General features: G+C 30.6%; 4 protein-coding genes across 10 annotated transcripts; 2 read left to right on the top strand and 2 right to left on the bottom strand.

Moving 5' to 3' along the window:
• Positions 1-3368: 3368 nt before the first annotated feature.
• LOC105150641 (ornithine decarboxylase 1) lies at positions 3369-11135 on the bottom strand. 6 transcript variants are annotated; one of them, XM_087408469.1, is made up of 10 exons: positions 11044-11135; positions 10589-10768; positions 6983-7156; positions 6640-6879; positions 6494-6570; positions 6230-6403; positions 5778-6117; positions 5484-5695; positions 5195-5403; positions 3369-5110 (listed from the first exon to the last, which is right to left on the bottom strand). In XM_087408469.1, exons 4-10 carry the CDS (start codon positions 6824-6826, stop codon positions 4894-4896), a joined length of 1416 nt encoding a protein of 471 aa, XP_087264595.1. In that variant the 5' UTR covers positions 6827-6879; positions 6983-7156; positions 10589-10768; positions 11044-11135; the 3' UTR covers positions 3369-4893. The 6 variants fall into 6 exon arrangements, with proteins under 6 accessions (XP_087264595.1, XP_087264592.1, XP_087264594.1 ...); XM_087408466.1 differs by having other exon boundaries at positions 10589-10873; positions 10964-11057; XM_087408468.1 differs by having other exon boundaries at positions 10914-11047.
• A 1784-nt stretch (positions 11136-12919) lies between these two features.
• On the top strand, positions 12920-14578 carry LOC105150639 (uncharacterized). Its single transcript, XM_011063857.2, has 2 exons — positions 12920-13132; positions 13283-14578. The coding sequence occupies exon 2, from the start codon at positions 13447-13449 to the stop codon at positions 14071-14073; it is 627 nt and encodes a 208-aa protein (XP_011062159.1). The 5' UTR covers positions 12920-13132; positions 13283-13446; the 3' UTR covers positions 14074-14578.
• On the bottom strand, positions 14061-15970 carry Vps37B (vacuolar protein sorting 37B). The gene is made up of 4 exons (XM_011063860.2): positions 15636-15970; positions 15242-15413; positions 14904-14986; positions 14061-14838 (listed from the first exon to the last, which is right to left on the bottom strand). Exons 1-4 carry the CDS (start codon positions 15765-15767, stop codon positions 14575-14577), a joined length of 651 nt encoding a protein of 216 aa, XP_011062162.1. The 5' UTR covers positions 15768-15970; the 3' UTR covers positions 14061-14574.
• Positions 15971-16193: 223 nt separating this feature from the next.
• Positions 16194-21964, top strand: LOC147908740 (uncharacterized). Of its 2 annotated transcripts, XM_087409037.1 has the most exons (4): positions 16194-16433; positions 16542-16625; positions 17592-17723; positions 19729-21964. In XM_087409037.1, exons 1-4 carry the CDS (start codon positions 16401-16403, stop codon positions 19771-19773), a joined length of 294 nt encoding a protein of 97 aa, XP_087265163.1. In that variant the 5' UTR covers positions 16194-16400; the 3' UTR covers positions 19774-21964. The 2 variants fall into 2 exon arrangements, with proteins under 2 accessions (XP_087265163.1, XP_087265162.1); XM_087409036.1 differs by having other exon boundaries at positions 17592-21964.
• Positions 21965-23170: the final 1206 nt, after the last annotated feature.

The following is a 23170-nucleotide window of genomic DNA, read 5'->3' as shown; positions in this document are numbered from 1 at the left end:
AACTCGTAATCATTTTCGATCAAACACCTTCAATTGTAATCAGCATTTAGAGGAAAGTTATTATGAGATATTGAATTCATTTTGCTAGAATTCATAAATGCTAGAAGTCTATAGGCAAAATTTAAAAAAATAATAAGTCATTTTGAAGGGAATTTAATAAGCTTTAAGATAACGTTACATATTTAATTCAAATTTCATTTTTTTTTTTTAAATTAAAGAAATATAAAAAGTGAGCAAATCGCAAAGTCAAAAAATTATGCTTCTAATATGAGATGCCCCGAGAAATCGATAATAAAACGCAAAGTATTGCAATTAAAAAATTTTATTTAATGTTTCTAAAATACATACAAACACAGCCAGCGTGCGCGAAAAATGCGATAGATTATACCCAGAACTCGTTTTCAGGTAATTCGAATCAAGCATCGCAGATATAGGCACATCATTCCGATTATCTTTTTTATTATTGTACAATAACATTTATATTTTAGCAATGATGTTCATTATAACATAGGAGGATGGGTTATTTCATACTAGGAATACCCTGGGGTATCTCATATTATGATTTTCACGTCTTATAGTTTTACGATCATCAAATCTAACTTCTTTAATTAAACAATTCAAACATATCCCGTATTTTTCTATTAGTACGACCTTACTCTATTGCTACATGAAGAATTTATTGCCAAATATTTATTTTTTTTATTAAATAATAAACAAGGTTTAAATGCTCATTCCAATGAAATTTGAAGACATCCAAATTCTAAAATCTTATTTTACAATAACTACAGGCATGATCTAATAATGAATTTTCTACTAAATAGTTTTTAATCCAAGAGCAATAAATTCATGGAATAGATAGCGATTATTAGTTTAGCAGAAACGCCACTATTTCATATTAGACGCCTATCTCATAATAGGGGGCTTTCCTCTACATTTAGATTTATTTATGAAATTTTTCCAGATATGGCAACTTGCTGAAAAATTGACAAGGACAAATATAATCGATTGTGTCAATATTGTATTATCTGCTTGTATTATCGATCTGTTCCTGTTATTAATAATATATATTCGATAAATCAAAATTTTAATTATATAAGTATATATTATTTTAAATAGTCAAGACAATCAATTGTCCCCAAAATTATTAATAAAATGTTTCAAATAAAAATGAAAAGATTTTAAAGAGAACATACTAAAAAAACACATTATTGCTTTTAAAAAAAAAAGTGCAAATTGCATTTTTTTTAAAGCAACTGCATATGTGATTTCTTTACATCAATTTATTTGTCTTATTATTCTATATATAAAAGTATTAATAACAGAGTTAATATAACGGCAGGGCAATAAAAGTCAAATAAGTATCAAATTAAAATTAAAAAGTTACATATATTGTAAAAGAAAAAATCAATTATTTTATACTTTACAAATATTCAAATTAAAATCTTCCCGTAAAGTAAAACATTAGTTGTGGATCACTTTTTAAAAAAAATTCATATTTTTATCTGAAACAATATCAAGTGTCCTTGTTTATCCTGTAGGTTAAACAAAAACACCTTGGACACTATCTATGTTCCAAAATTTACTGCCAATACTGAAAATCTATAGTTTACGTCACGTCCACTATAGATTTTCAGTACTGGCGATAAATTTTGGAATACAGCTTCTGTAACTGTCTTTACACGACTTATATGACAGAGGTGCTATTCTGTAACTGTTTTACACGCCTACCGATAATTGTCGGTATTGTTGCACAAATATTTTATATGGTGAAAAAGCTGCGCAACGACATCGACAATTATCGGTAGGCGTGTAAAACAGTTACAGAATAACGCCTCTATCATATAAGTCGCAAACGGTGTAAACGTAGCCAATAAAAAATATAAAATGATGTTCCTATAATAAATTAAATTCAATTGACATTTAAAAGAAATAAAACAAATGCTAAATAATCTTGCAATATGTACATACATATGTACCATTTAATGGAAAATACTATAATTATTTAAATACTATAATTATTTAAATATAAAAAGTGATCTCGAACTAGTGCCTGATCTAGTACTTTTATCCTATCTTTATTTAGTACTTTTATATGCAGAATTAAAAGAATCACATCATGTGAAAAAAAATTATATAATATTTCATTTAAAAAGTGAAAGTGACCTTCATATCTTTTAAATGCCACTACCTAGAACAAAAAGTAACATGACCAAAATAATATGTCCCTCTCGAAATCGTTCTACTTTTATTCGCGCGCTGAAATCTTTTTCGATCTTAAAATAGGTTTTTTGTACCATTAATTAAAAAAAAAATTAATTTAAAATAAAACGAGACACTCTGTATATATACTGCCATCGAAAAGCTTAAAAATACCTGCAAGATCTTTTGTTTACTTCGCTAACAAATCCCATTTATATTATTCCTCTTCTGTAACAAAAGAAAAATGATGTATACAAGATAGATATATTATTTATCCTACAGGCACAAAATATTCCTAGAATGTTATATAATTATTATTTAAAAAATTAAAATAAGTTATTCTAATATTTGGAGAATATTGTATAATATTTTTTAATGTTATGAAAGTATTCTGGATGTTATATGTCCACTTGTTAAATATCCCTATATTTCCTTTAACATCCCTGAAATATTATTTATTAATATTAATTATTTTTATATTAATAAAGTTTAAATTCACAATCCAGTAACAAAAATGTTATCAATCTATGCTGCGTCTTGTGCTTAAATAACATTTCGGTGTGATATTACATATATATCTAGTCCTACTGCACGCCAAAATTATTTTCAATCTTTAAACATATATTTAAACTAAATCAGTGTAACAGTTTTACAAATTAAAGTAAATGTTATGATATTTTTTAATGTTCATATTACAATATTATAGTAACACTAAATAATGTTACTTTTAATAATCATGTAATATTATCAGGAATGTAAACATATAACCACCCATTAATATTTTGAGAATATTATTTAATATTATATAATTTCCATAAAATATTTTTCAAATGTTACGTTTAATAATCTGGAAATATGCTTAAAATATTATTTAATATTGAATGATATTATGTGCCTACAGAGTATAGAAAAAAATGCGAAAAGTAAACTCACATCCTTCAGAGATAAATTTGGAAGGAACTAAATTACTCGTTAATCTTTCTTATGATTAAATAAAAGATACTGAAATTTTACATGGAAATAATTCATTCAAGATGCAACATTTCCAGCTTAGTATTGATAAAAATAGAAGAATTTCTTCAACGTTTCTCACATTCATTTGTTATACTTAATTTATACTCATACTTACTAAGGTAAATGATTAATAAGATAATATAATATGCCTGAAATTGTACATATTGATTTTATATTTTATTATGTTTATTATTCGATTAATCATGATTCAATTGACAATAATAATAATTACAATATTAATAATATATAAGAGTAATGATAAAAAATTAATTTTCTTCGGTTCAGTGACAGCTGCCTCAATGCCGTAAAGTTCCTAGCAATTCTACAGAGTTTATATTTAATGCAAGTATTGCAGAGATTGCGTTTGTGTGTCTGTATAGTACACACATGTTGTACAGTCAATTCTTTATAAATTCTCTAATCTTCTTTTTCTTTTATAATACTTAAAATAACAATTAAGAAAAAAAAATAAATCGAAATACGTTAACTTGCCCCGAGTAATATGCCCAAGCCTTTTAAGAAATAATTCACTTATCTCGAATATTCAAAACTAAATCGTAGCACATTTAAATCAATCGCTGATGGCTTCATTCCTTTATCATGTATAGAAAGCGTGACAAATCGTTCTATTGTCAAAAATTACGTTTCTTCCATTTGTGTATGCTAGAATCTATGCTAGAACGAATTATAGCTTTGTTTTGTGTTAAATGCATTGAAAAACTGTAGAAAAAAATGAGTAATTTTTATAAGCAGTTCTCTTTCGAAATATCAAATTTTATCATAAGAAATATTATAGGAAAGGAAGCTATAACACGCTCCATTATACAGATAACATACATGGAGACATGTATGCTACGTAAATATCTTACTACAATATAATATTTTCATGCATTATGCGATAGAAGTACCTGACATTCACAAATATTTATCTTCAATAGTAATGTCAGAGGAGCCACTTTTTTAACATTCTACCTAATTTGTAATTTCTAATTATTATTAAAATAAATGTATCTTTAATAAAAAAAAAACAAACAGAAGTAATTTCAAAGTATTGTCCGAGAAAAAAGTAGAGTGCATGTAACTATAAAACTCTTAAAATCAATACATATATAATACAGGGTGTCCCAAAACTAATGATAAATATTTTAAAGACAGATTCTTTGTAACATTTTAAGAAAAAAAAATCTAATATGAAAATGTCGCTGTGATAGTGTTCAAATGGGAAGAGTTTAAAAATTACAAATGACGGAGCCAGATTTTCGCGCGTTTAAGGGTGCCAAAATGGTCAGTGAAAAAGTTCTTCTTCGAACTTCATGTCTTTGACAATAAAACAAAATTCACCTTTACACTCATAGTATTAACATTTTTGTACACAAAAATTAGTATCAAATTTTTCTTAAAATGTTACAAAGAATTTATCTATAAAATATTTATTGTTTTGTTTTAGGACATAACTTGTCTGTAGATATATTTTTGTGTACTAAATTATATTACGTAATATTTCAGAATTTTAGAATTTTAAAAAATGTAAACGATAAATGATATGTGATTATACCGTTAAAAAATATTTACGCATTTAATATTTTTTCATTAAAAAGAAATGAAATTATTTCATACAATTGAACAACGTTTGTTTTGAAATGCATAAAGTATTTTCAAATAATTTGTAAAGTAATCAAGTTAATTTAGTGGCGCCTCGACATACTCAAAAATAAAATGTGACGGAGTATTAGAAGTGTCCGTTAATATTTCAGGCGGTGCCAACTCTATTGGATGACTGTCCCTCCATGGATCGATATCATTTCCACCAATATCTAATCCGAGTCGTAAATTAGCTGGTGTATTGCCAATAACAAAGTGGTCTTCAGTTAAAGGCAGAGCATCCTTTAATAAAAGCCTATGAGGAATATCAATGTAAAATTATTTTATTATTAAAAAGAAGAAATCAACAAAGAATCCATAATTAACGTGATTTTCTTACCAAATGTCTTCATCAGCCACAATATGAACCTTAGGAATGGGAAAACCATTAAATGGTGAAGCAACGGGTAGAGTGTAAGCCCCCATATTTTCAAAAATCATCCACTCGCCAAGTTCCATGTCATTTAACATGATGTTCTCAACGATTTTGTCCAGTCCGTCACATGTTGGACCCCATACGCTCGAAGGAATCATCTTTCCACAGCCATTCTAAAAATCGACATATAGATGATTTAAAAAGAGCAAAAAAATAAATTACATTGGTACTTCATCTAAATAAAACACCTTACCTTCAAAGGAATAGGAGTTACATGCTGATGATCATACAACAGACAATTGAATGATCCATAAACACCGTCATTGATATAATACATATTGTGCGTAATTGCACTGGAATTTTCATCTCCGCGTATAGAACGTTTGCTATGAATACTCGTTGCCAATGTAAATGCAGATGCAACATAAAAGCGGCCCGGTTCGGCGATCACATGAACAGCATCAGCTAAAAAGTTTTTTATTACAATGCCTAAAATGTCTAAACCAAAGTATATACTGGCATAACTAATGAGAAGAAAACAACTTACTGTTGAAGTATTCATCGAGAGCTTTATTAATAATCTCGGCAATTTTATCGATGCTTGTGCCTTTGTTACCTGGATAACCTCCACCAAGATCCAAGAGATATGGCTTAAAACCGAGATCAGTAGCCATGTCGAATAGTATCTTGCAATGATGAATAGCGCGATAAAATACCGGCGGATCTTGACATCCAGAACCAACATGAAAACTGAAACCTATTACGTTAAGGCCCAAATTATATGCAAGATGTAAAAGATTAGGAGCCTCATGTATCGGATCACAACCAAATTTCATTCCAAGCGGACACTGGGCCATTTCCGCATCGCAACGAATTCGTAAAACAATCTGCACAGATAAGGAATTCCAATGATATGATCAAGATACAATCAAAGTAAAATTATCACTGTATTCGAAAAAGATACGCAGTATGTGCTGAAATTATATAACATGCAATTACCTTGGCCGTTGGGAAAAGTTTTTTAATTTTATGCAGTTCACTTTCGTTATCTACTGTCATAGTTTCCACACCTACTGCAGCAGCATGACGAATATGTGAAGCCGGTTTGGCCGGATTAGCAAAAATAATTCTTGAAGACTCTACACCAAAGCTTAACACTTTGTTTATTTCATTCTGCAAAGTACAAATATATATATTTTTTTTACAAAATGTACCTGTTAATCTTTCTCCATAATGAAAGATATATTTAATATTTGATCTTACCTTAGATGCACAATCAAAATTGATACCAAGGGCCGCTAATACTTCAATTACAATCAAATTGTCATTACATTTTACAGCTGGAAAAAACAAATTTCTATAAGTAATCGTGCATCATATGAAATAAATTTCAATTATTAATGACTTACCATAGTAGGGTTCAACTCGAGGCAATTTTTCTTTCCAGATTTTATGCTTTTGTACAATATCTCCTATATCCAATACGTAGAAAGCTTCTTCTTGTAAACCACTCATTGCAATGTTTTTGATAACGGTCATAACATTGGACTCGCTGTCCAAGACGTGGATACGTTCGTCTAGATTTGTTACCTTCATGTTGATTTAATTTGATCGAATTGATTAGTACTCTGTAGGTGCTAGGCAGCAAACTAAAAGTCAAATAAACATTATTACATGTTAGATATAAGCGTAAAAATAAATATCAACTTTTCTGTTGCAAACTTTAATGAATTTAGTGTAACAAAAACATACGAGGCAGCTGTCAATGCTAATTAGGTGAGTCGTGAGGAAGTGGATTAAGACAAAATCACTGTGGGGGTGCTAGCAAAGCCACGGGGGCTCTGCATTCAGGGTCAACTTCCAGTTGCCGCAGTTATTCAAACACCCACGAACAGACTGGTCGACCAGTCTATCGCAGATAGAACCCTGCAAAGAACAAAAAATAATTTCTATGTTAGCTGAATAATATTACAAGATTTATCATATAAAAAAACATTAATACTGTCATATTTAATTTCTAAAAAAAAGATGCTAAATGTAAACCAGTAAATATAACAAAAAACTCTTTATTAGTAAAGGAGAAAATATCTGGTGTGTGTGTGTGTGTGTGTGTGTGTGTGTGTGTGTGTGTGTGTGTGTTTAAATACATGTTCGTACATTATACATATTAAACATTTTTATCATATACTGGCCAGAATTTTATCTTATCTTTCATCTTAATTTTATCAAAGTCTGTTGTTTTTCTTTTATATTAAAACGGTATGTGAATCATAAGGAAAAAATGTTATGCTATTAATTTTTTATTAATTTAATTAAGATCAAATTTTTAATTTAATTTGTCTATTCTTTTACATGTTTTTAATATATGAAAATCTATTGTTTTTTCATTGTAGCTATATATATTGTGCATTTTATACCTAATAATTACATTAGATTTTAACCTAATAAAATAGAATCTGATCCTACCTGAAGAGAAGTAATTCTCGTTTTTTTATATACACAGCAGAAAAACTAATTATGTCACCGTTTAAAAGTTTTGAAAATGTTCCTAAATTTTAGAGACTCCTCTATTGCGTCTCATATATACGTGTACAAAACAAAAGTAAAATAAAAGCGTTCCGCGAACTTTGAAAGGTAACGTTATATTATACGTATATTACACAGACGTGAAAACTTCGTTTAATGAGATCCGAACAGACAGAAAATCAAAATGATACTGAGACTCGAGCTATTATTTGGGCCATTATTTATATAAAGAAGATAAGTAGTATCAGCTCGTCTTTGCGTGTTGTACCAAGTTTACTTATACAAAATTATCTGACAACCAAGATGGTTCATCAGGAAGCCGAATTAGACTGGAAGGATAATATAAATGTTACTCAAGAGTCAAACTCCAGTTGAGGGCGGGAAATACCGTCATATTAATCTATGTAACGTGATTGATTATCGATTTGAAGTACTATATCAATGATTGACACATTATATTATATATAAAAAAATATGTATCTTTAATACATTGTTAAAAATAACTTTTCAAAAATTCATCAAAAGTAAATATTATTGTATACACGAAATAATGCACGAAACAAAAACTTATATATACATTTCTCAGATAAATATCTTAGGATATTACATAATTCTAGAATAAAGTTTATTGAATTTTAATATGAATATAAAGTATATATCCACAATAAATATTAAGTTATGAAATTGTCTTTTGAAATGTTGTTTTGTATATACTAGAAACTTTTTCATACATGTCCTCGTAAAATAAACAGGGGCAACTTAAATTTTTGCTTTCTAACACTGAAAAACATGTGATAATATTCAATTATATATAAAAGTATAGTTGAGATTAATAATTTCTTGTTTCATCAAGCAAACTCATACAAAGGAGAGTTCTTACATAACAATAACAACGGCTTCCGCTGGTTTGAAGAGGAAATACTGGTCTGAATAAGATAGTACAGTTTTAAGATATGAGTCAACGACTACTGGCCATTCTACAGACATTGATGTTAAAACACGTGGTGCGAAACAAATGAAAGAATTTGAAAAACACGTTTTATCATCGTTATAGATTAAAAGTTTTCACATAAGTTATAAGGATAACATGTTTTAATAACAATAATATGCGATTTATATACTTTAATAATAATTAGTTTATAAAAAAATATACGTAAAAATTATAAGATGAGTTAGATTAATAAAATTAATCTCTCTTCCATATTCGAGATTTATTCTTTACTTTATGATTAAATAAAAAAAAAGTATATCTAAAAAATAAAATATTTCTAAATTTATATATATATATATATAATTTATTTTTAGAAATTACATTTTGCTATTTTATTATTACTTCGAAGTTTGTAAACTAAAAAAAAATTTAATACTGAAACATTGTTTACAAAATTGCTTATATAAATACATATATTCCAAAGTTACATATAAATTCAAAAAGAATCACAAAATGTAAATGATTATAGGATTGTTTATATTTTCATAAAAACATAAAATTCTCCTAAATTTTTTCACAAAAGCACAGTGTATTTTCAAGAAAAATTATGAAAAAAATAAAATAAAAGTATCCTCACATAAATATACATCTAACATCATTAATTAAAAAATACTTTTTAAATATAAATACAAATTTCATTCTAAAATCTCAATTTAAAATAAACTTCGAATAAACTTTAATAAAATAATCGACTGCTTGCGTTGTTAAAGAAATGGTTTCTTTAAGATACAGCTTATCATTGCATTCCCCTCTTCAATCACTAGATTCGAATTCAATTGAATATATCTAAGCTGTGATAAGCAAAATTATAAATACAAGTGCAAAAACCTTAAACAACGCACTGTAAAAAGTTTTAAAATGAAGTTATCCTCGATAACTTCATTTTATTGATTGCAAAAAATCTCATCCTCTTATTGTTAATTGAAGAAGCAAGACAGTATTAGTCAAGCATTTCTTGTAAACTTTGACATACTGTGATCTCTGTATGTATATTTGTTTGTGTTCATCAATATTTTTCTTAAACAAAATTTAACAAATGTAAATTTTCACATATATTTCTTATTTCAATCAATGATTTAATGTTGAGATTACCAAATTCTTGTATTTACGTTATATTATAGAATTCTGTAATAGAAATATCCAGACTGTTGAGTGATTATATGTAAATAACATATGATTATTACGTATAATTTTAAGTAGATTTTAAATACAAAGCATGTAAAAATGTTTTAAATAAAACAAATTCTAAAGCAATCTGTAATCATTCAAAAATAATAGTTTAGTTTTTCATTTAAAAAAAATAATAATTTTAGTTTTTATGAAAGTATAAAGTATACAACACTTATACTTTATCTCAATATGTTTCAACAAGTAATCATAACATTCTTTCACTTTAATGACTTTGGGACATATAATATATACAAACATATAATATGTATTATCAAGTGATATATATAAATGAAACAGGAACAATAAGAGCAACTTTCTTCCCCAAAGCGAAATATAATTAAAGTGATTATGAGAACAACCAGGGAAATGTCAATTAACTTCGGAAAACGTCAGTTAATCAGTGAACTTTGAACTGAACGATCGAAGTAAACAGAAATCGACCGATTTCAACAGGCCTGCGTATCATTACGCAATTATCGTAGGGGTCCCTTCTCGATAAGGGGAAAGCGTGAAGAAAGCGAGACAAAATATCTATGCGTCATCATCCACAAATAAAGATTTCCACGTGACCATCCATATAAATTCTTTCCCTTGCCCTCTTCGCTACCCCGATGATGATACAGCGAAAATTGTGCAAGAGATTGCTCCAGGCTGCTTCAACGGATACGTACCTTATCGGACGATCGCCACCCTACGGGTCGGCACACGGTTATTGACGGAATGATGGAAGTTTTCGGTGACCGGATCGCAAAAATCAGTCAGATCGATCGTCGGGCGTGGACCGGCGAGTCGCCGTTGTCCACCGTCGTCGTTGTCGTAATCGTCGTTGTCGCCGCCACTCGGTCGTCGAGCTTTCGAGCAAAATGTAGTCCGTATAACGTGTCTATAATGAACATCCGTTTCGCTCGTGACGGCGTAAAAGGTCTTTACGCGTCACGTGTGAGCATCGCAACCATCTACCTTGAATCCCAAGCGTACGATTATTTATATAGTTACTGTAATTTTGCTTCAAGATTGAGGAGGAAAGTCAGGAATGCGACACCCACACGGAAAACTATAGCACGCCGTCACGCCACCAACCACCCACAGCAATGCCCTAAGCTCTTCACAGCTCACAGCTACATACCTCCACTCCAGTCTCCAGTCTCCAATCCACCCGAATCCTGAATCCACCGCTCACGGCGCTTACACTCTAGAAAAAATGGGCGTGTTGAAGTCGGCAAAACGGTTACCTGCTCGCCAAGCAAATGAAAATGATTGGTTGTTTCTTATAGATCCAACCAATCACATTTAATCGCCGATGAACAGGCTAGCCACTTTGTCTGGTTTGAACGCGTCCAATGTCAGTGGCCTAGTTTCCACCGAAGGTTTAATCTGGATCAGAATGTAAAAATCAATTACAGTCGAGCATTCCCTTGTCGTTCGACTGTAACAGAGGAATACTCGACTGTAATTGGTTGGTTCTTACATTCTGATCCGGATTAAACCCTCGATGGAAACTAGTCCAGTGTTACTACTGATGTATTCTTTCAGATCTAAAATATTGATTAGAGGCTCTAAAAGAAAACACCAATAACAACGAGCATTCACTCACTGTTGAGTTTGTTGAAAGCCATTGGATGAAAGCCATTCAGAACGACAACCACTCACTGAACGCTACGACGCTCATTTTCAGCGTCAAAATAGATCACGTGATCAAAATTAATGCTTGATATTCGTCAATTTCTATCACGTGACTTATTTTGCCAAAAATAAGCGTCGAGCGTCGGCATGAAAAGGTACCTTAATGTTGTGACATGTCGTTGAAAAGCACCGCGTCCGATGCTGTGTCGATGTGTGTCGCCTAAAAGCTTTGATGGAAACCCAATGCTTGCCGCGCGGCAAATTGAGGTAACCAATGAACACATTAGGAGCTGTAAGCTTATTGGCTACCGCATCACATTTTGCCACGTAAAAGCCATATTATTTCCGAGCAAGCGAGACGTTGATTGGCTATCGCATTAACTTCCGCCACGCGGGCTGTTGCACACCAAATTCCGTACAGTATATATGTGTTGACCATCAACACCATCTAGTGACAAAAAACTGCGGATACTTTTTAGATGACCCAATCATAAGATATAAACTTAAGCCAATCAGGATACTGTTTTAAATTACGTAATCTAACGGAAATAGAAACAACAGTAAACTTATCCACAATCTCGCAATAAGGCGAGTTTCAACAGGTTAAAATTCATCTTATTGCGAGATTATGGAGTTAAATTTACTGTTATTTCCATTTCCGTTAGATTACGTAATCTAAAGCAGTATTCTGATTGGTTGGACCTTACACATATTATTATGGAATTTTGTGTGCAGCAGCTCTTAAGTCTGTATTCTATGACTGAATTAATGTATTGGGTCATCTAAAAAGTATCCGCGGTACTTTGTCACTAGATATATGGCCATCAACACACATCTAGTGATAAAAAACCGCGGATACTTTTTAGATGACCCAATACTTTTAGAACTTAAAGTGAGATAGATAGATGTTCGATATCTATCTATCTCACTTTAAGTTCTAAAAGACAGATGTTCGATATCTGTCGAAAGCGAGGAAGAGAATTCTAGAGCAGTCTAGTGCAAAAACAAAAAATAGACCACTAGTTATTTATCGAACATTAACATAAGGATGCCATGACACTCCGAGGAGCACTCGGATGAGAATCCAAATGCAGCTTTGTGTGCAGGGACGCGATTCTGTAAGGGGTTCCACACAAAAGGAACAAGGAACAGAGAATAGAGAATAAGAATTTCAACCTATCAGAAATCATGTATTGTGGAATACACAATTTCTGATAGGTTGAAATTCTTATTCTCTGTTCTCTGTTCCTTTTATTGTGCGGAGCCCCTAACTGTTTTACACGCCTACCGACAGTTATCAGTGTCGTTGCGCAGATATTTTATATGGTGAAAAAGCTGCGCAACGACACTGTCGGTAGGTGTGTAAAATAGTTACAGAATATAGACCCAGGAGCCATTACACTGTGATCTGGATTTATTGTAGGGATTAAAAAATTGTTTTGTAGGGAAATGCAGAGATTTTTTATTATTTTGATAGGGAGCTAATTTTTTGATCTCTGGCAGCACTGGTTGGTGTTTCTAACCTTCCAATGCATCAAGTATAGGATGATGAGTCTTACATAACCTTAGCATGAATTGTAGGATCTAAAATAGTAAGTTATTACTACAGACAATTGTAATACAGTGATCTGTGATCGAACTGAGAGATGTTATTATCTGATTGTAAAATAGTGTCATATGCAATTTGGCGATTGCTTTCTTCTAAAAACGAAATTTTTTCATTGATACATGTATCCTTTCAGAAAAATTTTACGACTTATGTGCAGCAGATTGCAAGATAGCGGCCGCAAGTTTCGAATTAATTTCTAATAACAGGAAATATAATTTAAAAAGAAGAAAATTGTATTTGTAGAATGACATTTATGTCGATACTGATAAATTGTATGTTTTAGATCTAATCTTTAATATGCCTGTAGCCTTCATACAATCCTCATTTAAATTTAATATGTTGCTCTCCACAAAGTCACAATTAGCGCGACTTTACTCGACGCAACAACACATTAGGAAGAATCATTATGACGTATTAAATATCACGCCACATGCTACTCAAAATGAAATAAAATCGGCATATTACAAGCTAACTCTGCAATATCATCCTGACAAGAATAAAAGCGAATATGCCAAACAAAAGTTTCAGGATATCTCAGACGCTTATGAAGTGCTCAGCAATCATTATCAGCGTAAAATTTATGATCGAAATACAATGATACGTCGACAACCAGTATCGACTACTCAGGAGCCCATTTCCGATTACAAAGACAAAGTTTATTCAGGATCGTCAAAAATTTATAATTTTGACGCGTGGACGCACGCACATTATGGAAAGCAAATGTACGCAGCACGTCTCAGGAGACAGACATATGAGAACATTAAAATAATAGAAGAAATAATTATTCATTCACGTAAGTCTCCTCCATATATAGAATTTATCATGTTTGTATTAACTGTAGCATTAATTGCTATAATGGGTTTTCGAGAAAAATTCGATGTTCCAGTATCTGAGAGACGTAAGACAGAAAGTAAAGATAAATGAAATTATGTTTATTTATTTAATTTGTGTAAATAATGTTTTTATAATGAATGTACAAAGTTCATTTTTATGCCCACTTATTGTTATTAAAATAAGGACAACATTAAATAGATTATGATGAAGAAGAGAAGATGAAGAAAACAAGATATTTTATATAGTTAAGAAATGTGCTATGTATTGTGATAGAAATTGTTATTAATAGCATGCAGTTAATGCATTCAAATATGCATATCCACATATAAACTTTTAGATATTTCAAATGGAGCATAGACAATATTTTAGAAATATTAGCATACTAAAACATTGTCTATCATCAATAGCTAAATAACGAAGAATTTAAATGTATATATAATAATCAGCACTTTTACAACATGTCATCAATATAAAAATAGTGAAAAATTAATATGCAAAAGACATAATACGCAAAGAGCATCGAATACTTTGTAATCAAGGAAATGTAAGTGAAAAATCGTAAAAACAAATAAATACATAACACTTTTCACATTAATATGGTCTATAAACTGGTAATCCTGGCAATGGCATCGGCATAGCTACTGGTCCAGTTGGATATGGTATGGAGGGTGCTAGTCCAGGGAAATTCGAAGCGATTGGATAACCAGGAGTGCTGTTCGAATGTCCTTTTCTTATTATCTCTCGTAGCTTATCTACCTTTACTTTACGTAAGTGCATTAATTTTCTTCGAGACAAAAACTGGTCCAAGAACTCGTCTACCTCAATATCACTGGCTAGAAATTTCTGCGCTATCACCTATACATTAAAAGGATCAAAAGTTGGATAGTTTTACTGAACAAGCGAGTGAAAATTTTGTTTACCTCCGATTCTTCTTCAATCTCAGCGGCCGCTGCTTGCAGTAGATCAAGTGCAGTATCAACTGTCATTGTACCAGACTTATCACCTATAAATATATATATATATACAACTTTAAGAACGAATCTTTCTTTTCTGTTAAAGTTATTAAATATATCATTGTTCAAAAGTTTGGAGCATCTTTAAATTTTGAAAAAAAAATGTAATCAATTTAATTTATTAACATTGCAAAAAGTTTATATTGTTTCAATAAAATAATGTCTGTAAAGAATAATATTTTTTCTCTAAAAATTGTAATGTTCCAAAATTTAGAACAGTAGTATACGTACATAGGATAACTTACGCATTTCATTTATTTTATCCCTGACACTGGAGCACAATTGGTTAGCTTGTTCGCTTAATTCCTTTAAAACTTGTTTACCTTCTTCCAGTTCAGGTTGCTTGGACAAGTTAAATTCAGCTAAAGATCTGTTGCTAGCCATTAACATCTCCTTTTCGGTCTCAAGATCCTTGAACTAACATTTTTCTAATGAATCTTTATTCTTGAGATGTTTTATAGAATTGATGTTTTATAGATTTAATTGTAATGAGAGCACGAAGAATTTTACTTTTAAAGGAAAAGGTATACGTTTAGAAATCCAATGTGAACTTCAAACATCATTATATAATATTAGATTTCTTTCGACTGTATTTGGTATTTAATTAGAATTAGTATTCTCTACGTTGCTCCATCCTACCTGTTTTATATCTTTCACGATATCTTCGAATTTCCCATCATTATTTAATAACTCCTTCAGCTCGTCATTATCAAGATGAGACAATAAACCCAGTGCTGCGGGTATATCTGGCTCCTGATTCGATTTATACATTTCTTTAAATACTAATGCACCAGAGCGATCGTGGTTTCGGATTATCTCTATTTTTTTTTTAAGTCTAAAGATAAAAATTCTTATAAATGCACATTTGCAATAATATGATGACAGTTTCTCTTCGAAATGCTCCGACTGTTCCGAACTCTCTCTCTCTCTCTCTCTCTCTCTCTCTCTCTCTCTCTCTCTCTCTCTCTCTCTCTCTCTCTCTCTGAAGTGGTTAAAATTGTTGAAAATTGAGATGGCAGTCAATTTATAATGCTATCTCGTGACTCGAATCCAAAGTAATGTTGATAATTGATGTTAATAAAACTTATCTACGGAACATAAAGCTGCATTTTAATGAAACATTAACGGTCGATAACTTATGTGCCTGTATTATCAATAAGTCGCGGAGAAATTTTGATTATTTTTATGCCGCGGATGGTGCTGCCGCCGTCTGGCGGACGACTATTCGCGACTATTCGACAGTGACCGGTGAATTGTGGCAAGGCGAGTTGTGTTGAGCTTTTCAAACGCGAGAAGCCAATCGATCCCGGTTGATCTTAGTGTAAGAACGGCTATCTTGCTGGACGCTCCAGGATTATTTTCAATCTCGAACGGCGCTGGTTACGTTGAAGGAGGGAACGTGATATGGAATCCGCGATCGGGAATCTCGAGGAAAGCGTGAGTATTTTTGCATTTCGATCTGACGAATATAAATTGTCAGCATTGGACATTCACGAAACGTCAAACATTGCTTGCATTGTCAAATTTTGTTTTCTCGTGTCACAGGTGCAGAAAGCCGACGGGAAGCTGGACATGATCGCGTGGCAGATAGACGAATTCGAGAAGGCCTTTGAGGAGCCAGAAGACGAGGTAGGAGTTCGCTTTTCCGCTTTAATTTAGTAGCGATTATCAGATCACATTGAGCCTATTCTTTTTAGCTGTACTTTGCTCAATTTGTTCGATACGAAATAAGTATACAGGCTATCATACTCCAGGAGATTAATTATTAATTTTCCAAGTCTTTTAGGCCCAGTTATCTGTGGCGTTTTTTCGTTATGCAACTAGAAGCAACCACTAAAACTATCTTCTGATCCCTGAAGATGAAAATAGTCTTAACTGTGGTAGCTTCGGGTTAGATAATGAAAGAATGTTCCTGGTTAACTTGTGATTAATACGATGTTTCACCCAATGGATTTTGTCCATATCATGATAGATGAAGTCTATTGGATAAAACATCAAGTTAAATCTAATCCCACAAGTTAACCAGATAATGAAAAACCGGGTACTTAATAGATTGAAGTTTAAAAATTATTTATTGGCTGTATTCAGCAGAGAAAGCAGCTTTGCAACTGTTATAAATTCTTCAATATAATAGATTTGTATATTTTGATCTATAAGGAATCAAAAGCAAGGACCAATTATATTGAATTTTACAACAGTCTCAAAGCTATTTTCTCTACTGAACGCAGCCATTGTTAGCGAAAGTAAATTTGAATTGTCAAAGCAAAGTTGACATTTGATCTGGAATAGTTTGTATAGTTCAAGTTCATGAAACAATAGATAAAAATAGAGAGAAAATAATATAAAAAGTACAACTGAAAGGATGAACATATTATGTCATCTGTACAGTTCTCTGTGACAGTTTACTGAATAAATTAACAATATTATATTCCGTTCGTTGGATAATTCCTGCTTGAAGCCAGGATGATCCATATCATTTAGCATTAAGTACGTCCTGTGTGACATCACGTTCGTGAATTATTCGTATGCACTTTATTGTCTGTCATGTTTTCGGATCCTCAATCATCAAACCGCTTTTCATTTTGTGCTTCCCAGATATCTGTGCTTCGCCTATTACACTCTGTCCATCAGGTTACGAAAGATTATCAAAATCTTCGTCAAGAAATTTTGGAGGTTCAGCAGTTACAAAAACAGCTTTCTGATTCACTTAGAGCTCAGCTTACGCAGGTGCACGGACACTTTAATTTATTGCGCAATAAAATTGTAGGACACAAATCACCGCAACTAAAATAAGAGTGAAATTTATTATAAGTTTCCAATATATTTTTCTTTTTACTTATTAACAAGAGAGTACACATATTTTTTACGAGATGTGAATTAAAATTTAAGTATCACACACGTCCAGTGAGAATTATGTTCACTTTTTGTTATATTCTTAATACTTATCGTATAGCAAATTGCAGAAAAACGGTGCGGCCCACAATTCGACAACAAAGATGTGAGAACACCCGAATAAAAATGTTATATATATGAACATATTTTATATATAATTATGTATATAAAATATGTCAATTTAATAATTATATATAATTTTATATAAGTTTATATATAATTATATATATGAAACATTTTTTCCCGGGCAGTTATTTGAGAAATCTTATCACTTCCCAAACAAATTTCTAATAGTTAAAATTATAATATTTGTTATATTGTTTTCTTGTATATTGTTTTTGAATGTTAAAAACTTTAAAAATTGGAAATAGAAATGAGATAAGGAATGGAATCGACATTTCTTATAGGGTATTATCGACAAATAACTTATTTAACTTTTGCCTTAAAAATGGCGATGGGGCCAATATATATACGCTGGTACGTTGAGAATAATATTGAAATGACTTCATATTGAATTCATGCTGTCTACATTACAGCTCCGTTTGTTATTCGACGCGTTAACAGATAACAGACAATATGTAACGATATGTTTGATCTTTGAATTATGATGTAAAATTTTTTAGTAGTGCATCAACTGAATGGCTAAAAAGTAATATTTGTGTATTTTCCGTTATCATTAGATTTATCTATATATATTTCTACACCATTTTGAGGACAATGGTTATGAAAAATTTATTTTTTCTCGTGTACCAATCGAAGTTTGTGACTCTAAGATTAGAAAATACAAGCTTAGCATGATATCTTTGTGCGAATTCACATTTAGCTTTGAGTGAGTGAGATATTTACGCTTTCTGAAGCAATATAAATGATTAAAATATAATATTCTATTATTCGATGCTACTAGTAATGTCTATATTGCATATTTACGCATAATGAGTTTACACATGATGCAACACATGCATATATATATGACATTTATATCGATTAAGGCTCAATAATCGATTATATCAATACAATTTTTTATTTATCATTATCATGATATATATAGAGTAAATTAATCTTTTATTGTGAAAGAAATTGTAATTTTCTGGCACATATTAATAACATACACTTAGCATTTTTATTCTTTATATAATATAAAAAGATTAAGTTAGAGTTATTTAAATAGCAAATATATAAATATTTTCATATGTTTACTCAGAAACGTAGACTATTTTTGTCGTTTATATTTTTAGGCAAAATGTGTTTATACAATTCAGATAAAAATTGTGAATAAGTTCAAAATCAGCAAACAATAATATATATTTTTTTAATAATATATATTATATTTATTATCTTTTCGTTGTCCAATTTAAAAGTATCGATATTTGATTGTGAATTTTGGTAGACAAATTTAAATCTGTAAAAAAATAAATAAAATATTTCTACGATAAAAATTCATTTTGACAAATATACCAGAATTTTTTTTTTAGATTTTTATATAATGCGAAACAATACAAAATTTACTCTGTTTCTCGAAGATCCTCATTGCTGATGAAAAAAATTAAATTTATTTACCGGCGGAAAGTTAATCTTGTTATATGGCTTTAATAAGCCTACAGTAATACAATTATTTCTTTCTCTCTGCATAAAATTAACAACTTCCTCCTGACTGCAACTTATACAATAAGATATGCATATATACATATATGTAATTGAAAAAAAAATAACTATACAGAAGTTTCGAAAATACTTTCAATACACAGATTTCTGAATATACACAAACGTTTATATGTTCTCAGCACGCTTAGCGTTCTTTCTTGAAATACACAGAGTGTTTTCAATATTTTCTAATTTGCAGAAAATGAATGTAATAATGAACGAGGACGAAAGAAAAAATGTATAAAACTAGCATTGAAAAATCGAGAGAAGGGAAACACTATTGCCTTAAGACGTAGATGCGCATTTTTTAATATCTTGGAATTAGATATATGACAATTATACACGCTAAATTGTAACAACTTGTTAACGGATTTTCAAGAAGCTTGACAAATCGGAAACAATATTCTCTTTCTTTCATAGGAAATACTTCTGCATTATAACTCTTGTATCAAACATTGTAATATGTAACTGTTTATACTTGATAAGTAGTTAATTAATCGATTTACTGTGCGGATCTATCTTAATAGCGCTATCATCTCACCGATTAATAAACTGAGTAATTTAATGTACGACGCAACTTAAATTGTCAGACAGAGTAACTGAGTTTCATAATCGTAAATGTGTTGCATGCTGATTACATATGCAACGGTATTCTATATTTAAAGAAAAAATTGCTGTCAATTTACCTGTTTTCTTACACATTCGATCTGTGTCTTGCAGGAAACTCCTCCAAGTCAATACTATATAATGTAGACCGAAAGAACATTGTGATACTCAGTGACTCGTATATTATCTACTACGATCGACTTTTTATATTACGATTAATCAAGAAGTATCTAGCCTGATTCATTGAAAAAATGGGAGAGAAGTTGACTTTTGCACTACACTTATTAATCGTAATGTAAATGATCACGCTGTCTTATAGCTTTTATCTGAAATTAGGTACAGATTACAAAATAGAGAGAGAAAGAGAGAGAGAGAGAGAGAGAGAGAGAGAGAGAGAGAGAGAGAGAGAGAGAGAGAATATGTATCGTTTAGCACTGTTAGATCGAAATCATACGCCATTCACTATTTTTCAGTACAACAAATTCATTTGATACATATTGCCATCTCTTCTATAATATGGATATATAGATATTCCCATATAACACACAATTTTCAATACATATACATTCAATTTTATCCTTTGACATGTATGATTTTGTTAAAATATTAGATTGCTCGTTATTTGTTAATATATAATGTTAATATATAATGTTTGTAAAGAATAGTTCTAAGAGAAAAATGGTCTGGAACACATTGAAAATGTGTTAAAATTTCGGTCAATTAATAATAATCGTCATTCCATCGGAAATGGATTCTCGATTTGTTTCTCTTTTTAGAATCTACATATCACATGTTTAAAATCTTTTTGAACGTATTATGCACTTCTTATCAGAACATTCCTAAGATTCATGAATGCCTTTGTCAAAACAAATAATTAATCTTGTACTTGTACAAGCACAAGGGGCAACGTGTATATTGCATGATTTCTTATAACTTATATAAGTTAAACCAGAGAAACTAATTTTTATCAAACTTTAAAATGTGCTTGCAATATCATTATATTAGATTCAGAATTGAATTTTATTATCTCATTTTAGAAACACACATACATCGACTATTAAAGATCATTTTCTCTTAAATTTAAAAATTACTTTTTATAATCAGAAAAATAATGATTTTCTTGTGATATGAACTTATAGTGTTAATCGAAAAATAACGATAAATATTATTTTTAATATGTTTAAATACTTATTGTATTTTTATTTATCGTCTTACACGTTGCGTCCTAAAATAAATATCTTGTACACATTCACTAATAAATAATGCATACAACCATTATATTTGCTGCATGTTGCACGCATAGATACAATTAATTTTACTTGATAGTATGTTATTCAATTTATTCGGTGAAATCACAATTGCATTTATGTAATGAATGTAATTCTACAGTTACAGTTCCAGTACTGTTAAGAATATAAGATATCAAAACTTTAATATATTTATTTATAATATTTTGAAATTCAAATAGAAATTCTCTTGAATAGAAGAGGTGACAAATATTATATTCTCGAGATATGTATTGACGTAAAAAATATATATCTTTTACAATAAGAATTATAAAGATGCATATTTATATTTATAATTATATATTTTAACTTATATAATTATAAAATTTTTATTTAAACAAATTTTATTTAACTACTGAAGTTTATTATGTACTGGAATTGACTGTACGACTGCAATATCAAAATATTGCTGATTATTTACCAATATGTTATATACAATTGCTCAAAATTTCGATGTATAGTAACATCTACGATTCGAGAGACGAACTGTATCTTTTTAGATATTTATCGTATTATTACGTAATAAATTGTTATCTCTAGCAATCCTCTGGAAATCCATTATTGTCTGTATTATTACAATACTAATATAATTATTATAATATATTCAAATAAGATAAGCGATACATAATTTTATGAAATTAAATGCATTTCTCTGAAGGAAACATTACAAGTTTCTATCTTATTCTGACGAGGGAAACTGGATATTGCAGCTTGAAATGTCAAGTACGAGGTCAGATGAACTAAACAAAAGCCAATTACTCATTTTCCCACACTAACGCCATAGAGGAACTTCTCAAAGAGCTTGGACTATTTTGAACGTTACCTTAGGAAGAAGAAGATAGGGAAAGATATTTAAAGGAAAAAAAAATCATTAGAAGCCTTTCACCGTGAAAAGCAAAAGTGTTCGCCTTGCTTCGTCCATATGATTCATCAACTTGAATGCATGCATTCATATTTTATATTAGACATATACATGTACTTGCTCTAGAGAATACGTGAGAGATGTTGTGAGCTGGACTTGACCTCGTAGGTGGACCTGAGCACGGACCGGTTATTCCGTGCACGGATCAAGGAAAGACTTCTCAAATAGGAATGGAGGTTGTAGACCCTCGCCTACGGCGGAATCTCTCTGCGTTAGAATCGATAGACATGGTGTTCACAATGCGCATTCAATGCGCACTCTTCCTGCAACATTAGGACTGATTGATGAATATTAATACCTGTGCATCACAAACTTGACCAAATCTAACCACACAGGAATACCGTCTTCCTCTAATGAATTGTCATTATAATTAACCACGTTCTATGCAGTGCCCCGGAATTATTGGATGTCTTTTTAATTATAGCCTCTGGCTAATTTAGAATTTGTTTTTCCTCAATCAAAGTGTCGAAGGAAGTTGTCATTAGCAGCTACTTTCTTTTTTCTAGCTCTTAGTATTATAAATTCATGATAAAATTTTAAATTAAAATCCTGATGACCTACTATTACGCTGTTTTTTACTGAGGAGAGATCAACTTTATACTAGTCGGAGAATTAAAATTGCAATTTGCTGGCACTCCCTATATCAATATGTGAAGAATTATAAAATACATATCTAAGACTTTCTAAAGTGATTTAGTTTTCCAATTGGAAATGGATTAAACGGCAAAGAAAAAAGTTCATCGCATTGGTTCCCGTATCAAATGTACATATTCGAAGAGCGTGTCGTTGATGAACCATGCTCAATTAGAAATTTATAGAAATCACTA

Source organism: Acromyrmex echinatior, chromosome 8, assembly GCF_024713525.1.
Source record: "Acromyrmex echinatior isolate Ae372 chromosome 8, ASM2471352v2, whole genome shotgun sequence".
In the NCBI taxonomy this organism is placed as follows: Eukaryota; Metazoa; Arthropoda; class Insecta; order Hymenoptera; family Formicidae; genus Acromyrmex; species Acromyrmex echinatior.
This window is presented reverse-complemented; position numbering and strand designations above follow the sequence as displayed.

What these genes read in the sequence shown, in the direction of transcription:
- Vps37B (XM_011063860.2), bottom strand. Translation starts at nt 15,767, where the DNA reads ATGTATAAATCGAATCAGGAGCCAGATATACCCGCAGCACTGGGTTTA. An exon ending in TCGTGAAAGATATAAAACAG is followed by an intron (nt 15,414 to 15,635) that starts GTAGGATGGAGC and finishes GAAAAATGTTAG; the next exon opens with TTCAAGGATCTTGAGACCGA. An exon ending in GGATAAAATAAATGAAATGC is followed by an intron (nt 14,987 to 15,241) that starts GTAAGTTATCCT and finishes ATATATTTATAG; the next exon opens with GTGATAAGTCTGGTACAATG.
- LOC105150639 (XM_011063857.2), top strand. Translation starts at nt 13,447, where the DNA reads ATGCCTGTAGCCTTCATACAATCCTCATTTAAATTTAATATGTTGCTC.
- LOC147908740 (XM_087409036.1), top strand. Translation starts at nt 16,401, where the DNA reads ATGGAATCCGCGATCGGGAATCTCGAGGAAAGC. An exon ending in TCGGGAATCTCGAGGAAAGC is followed by an intron (nt 16,434 to 16,541) that starts GTGAGTATTTTT and finishes CTCGTGTCACAG; the next exon opens with GTGCAGAAAGCCGACGGGAA. An exon ending in TTGAGGAGCCAGAAGACGAG is followed by an intron (nt 16,626 to 17,591) that starts GTAGGAGTTCGC and finishes TGTGCTTCCCAG; the next exon opens with ATATCTGTGCTTCGCCTATT.
- LOC105150641 (XM_087408469.1), bottom strand. Translation starts at nt 6,826, where the DNA reads ATGAAGGTAACAAATCTAGACGAACGTATCCACGTCTTGGACAGCGAG. An exon ending in TAACTCCTATTCCTTTGAAG is followed by an intron (nt 5,404 to 5,483) that starts GTAAGGTGTTTT and finishes GTCGATTTTTAG; the next exon opens with AATGGCTGTGGAAAGATGAT. An exon ending in GTGGCTGATGAAGACATTTG is followed by an intron (nt 5,111 to 5,194) that starts GTAAGAAAATCA and finishes TATTCCTCATAG; the next exon opens with GCTTTTATTAAAGGATGCTC.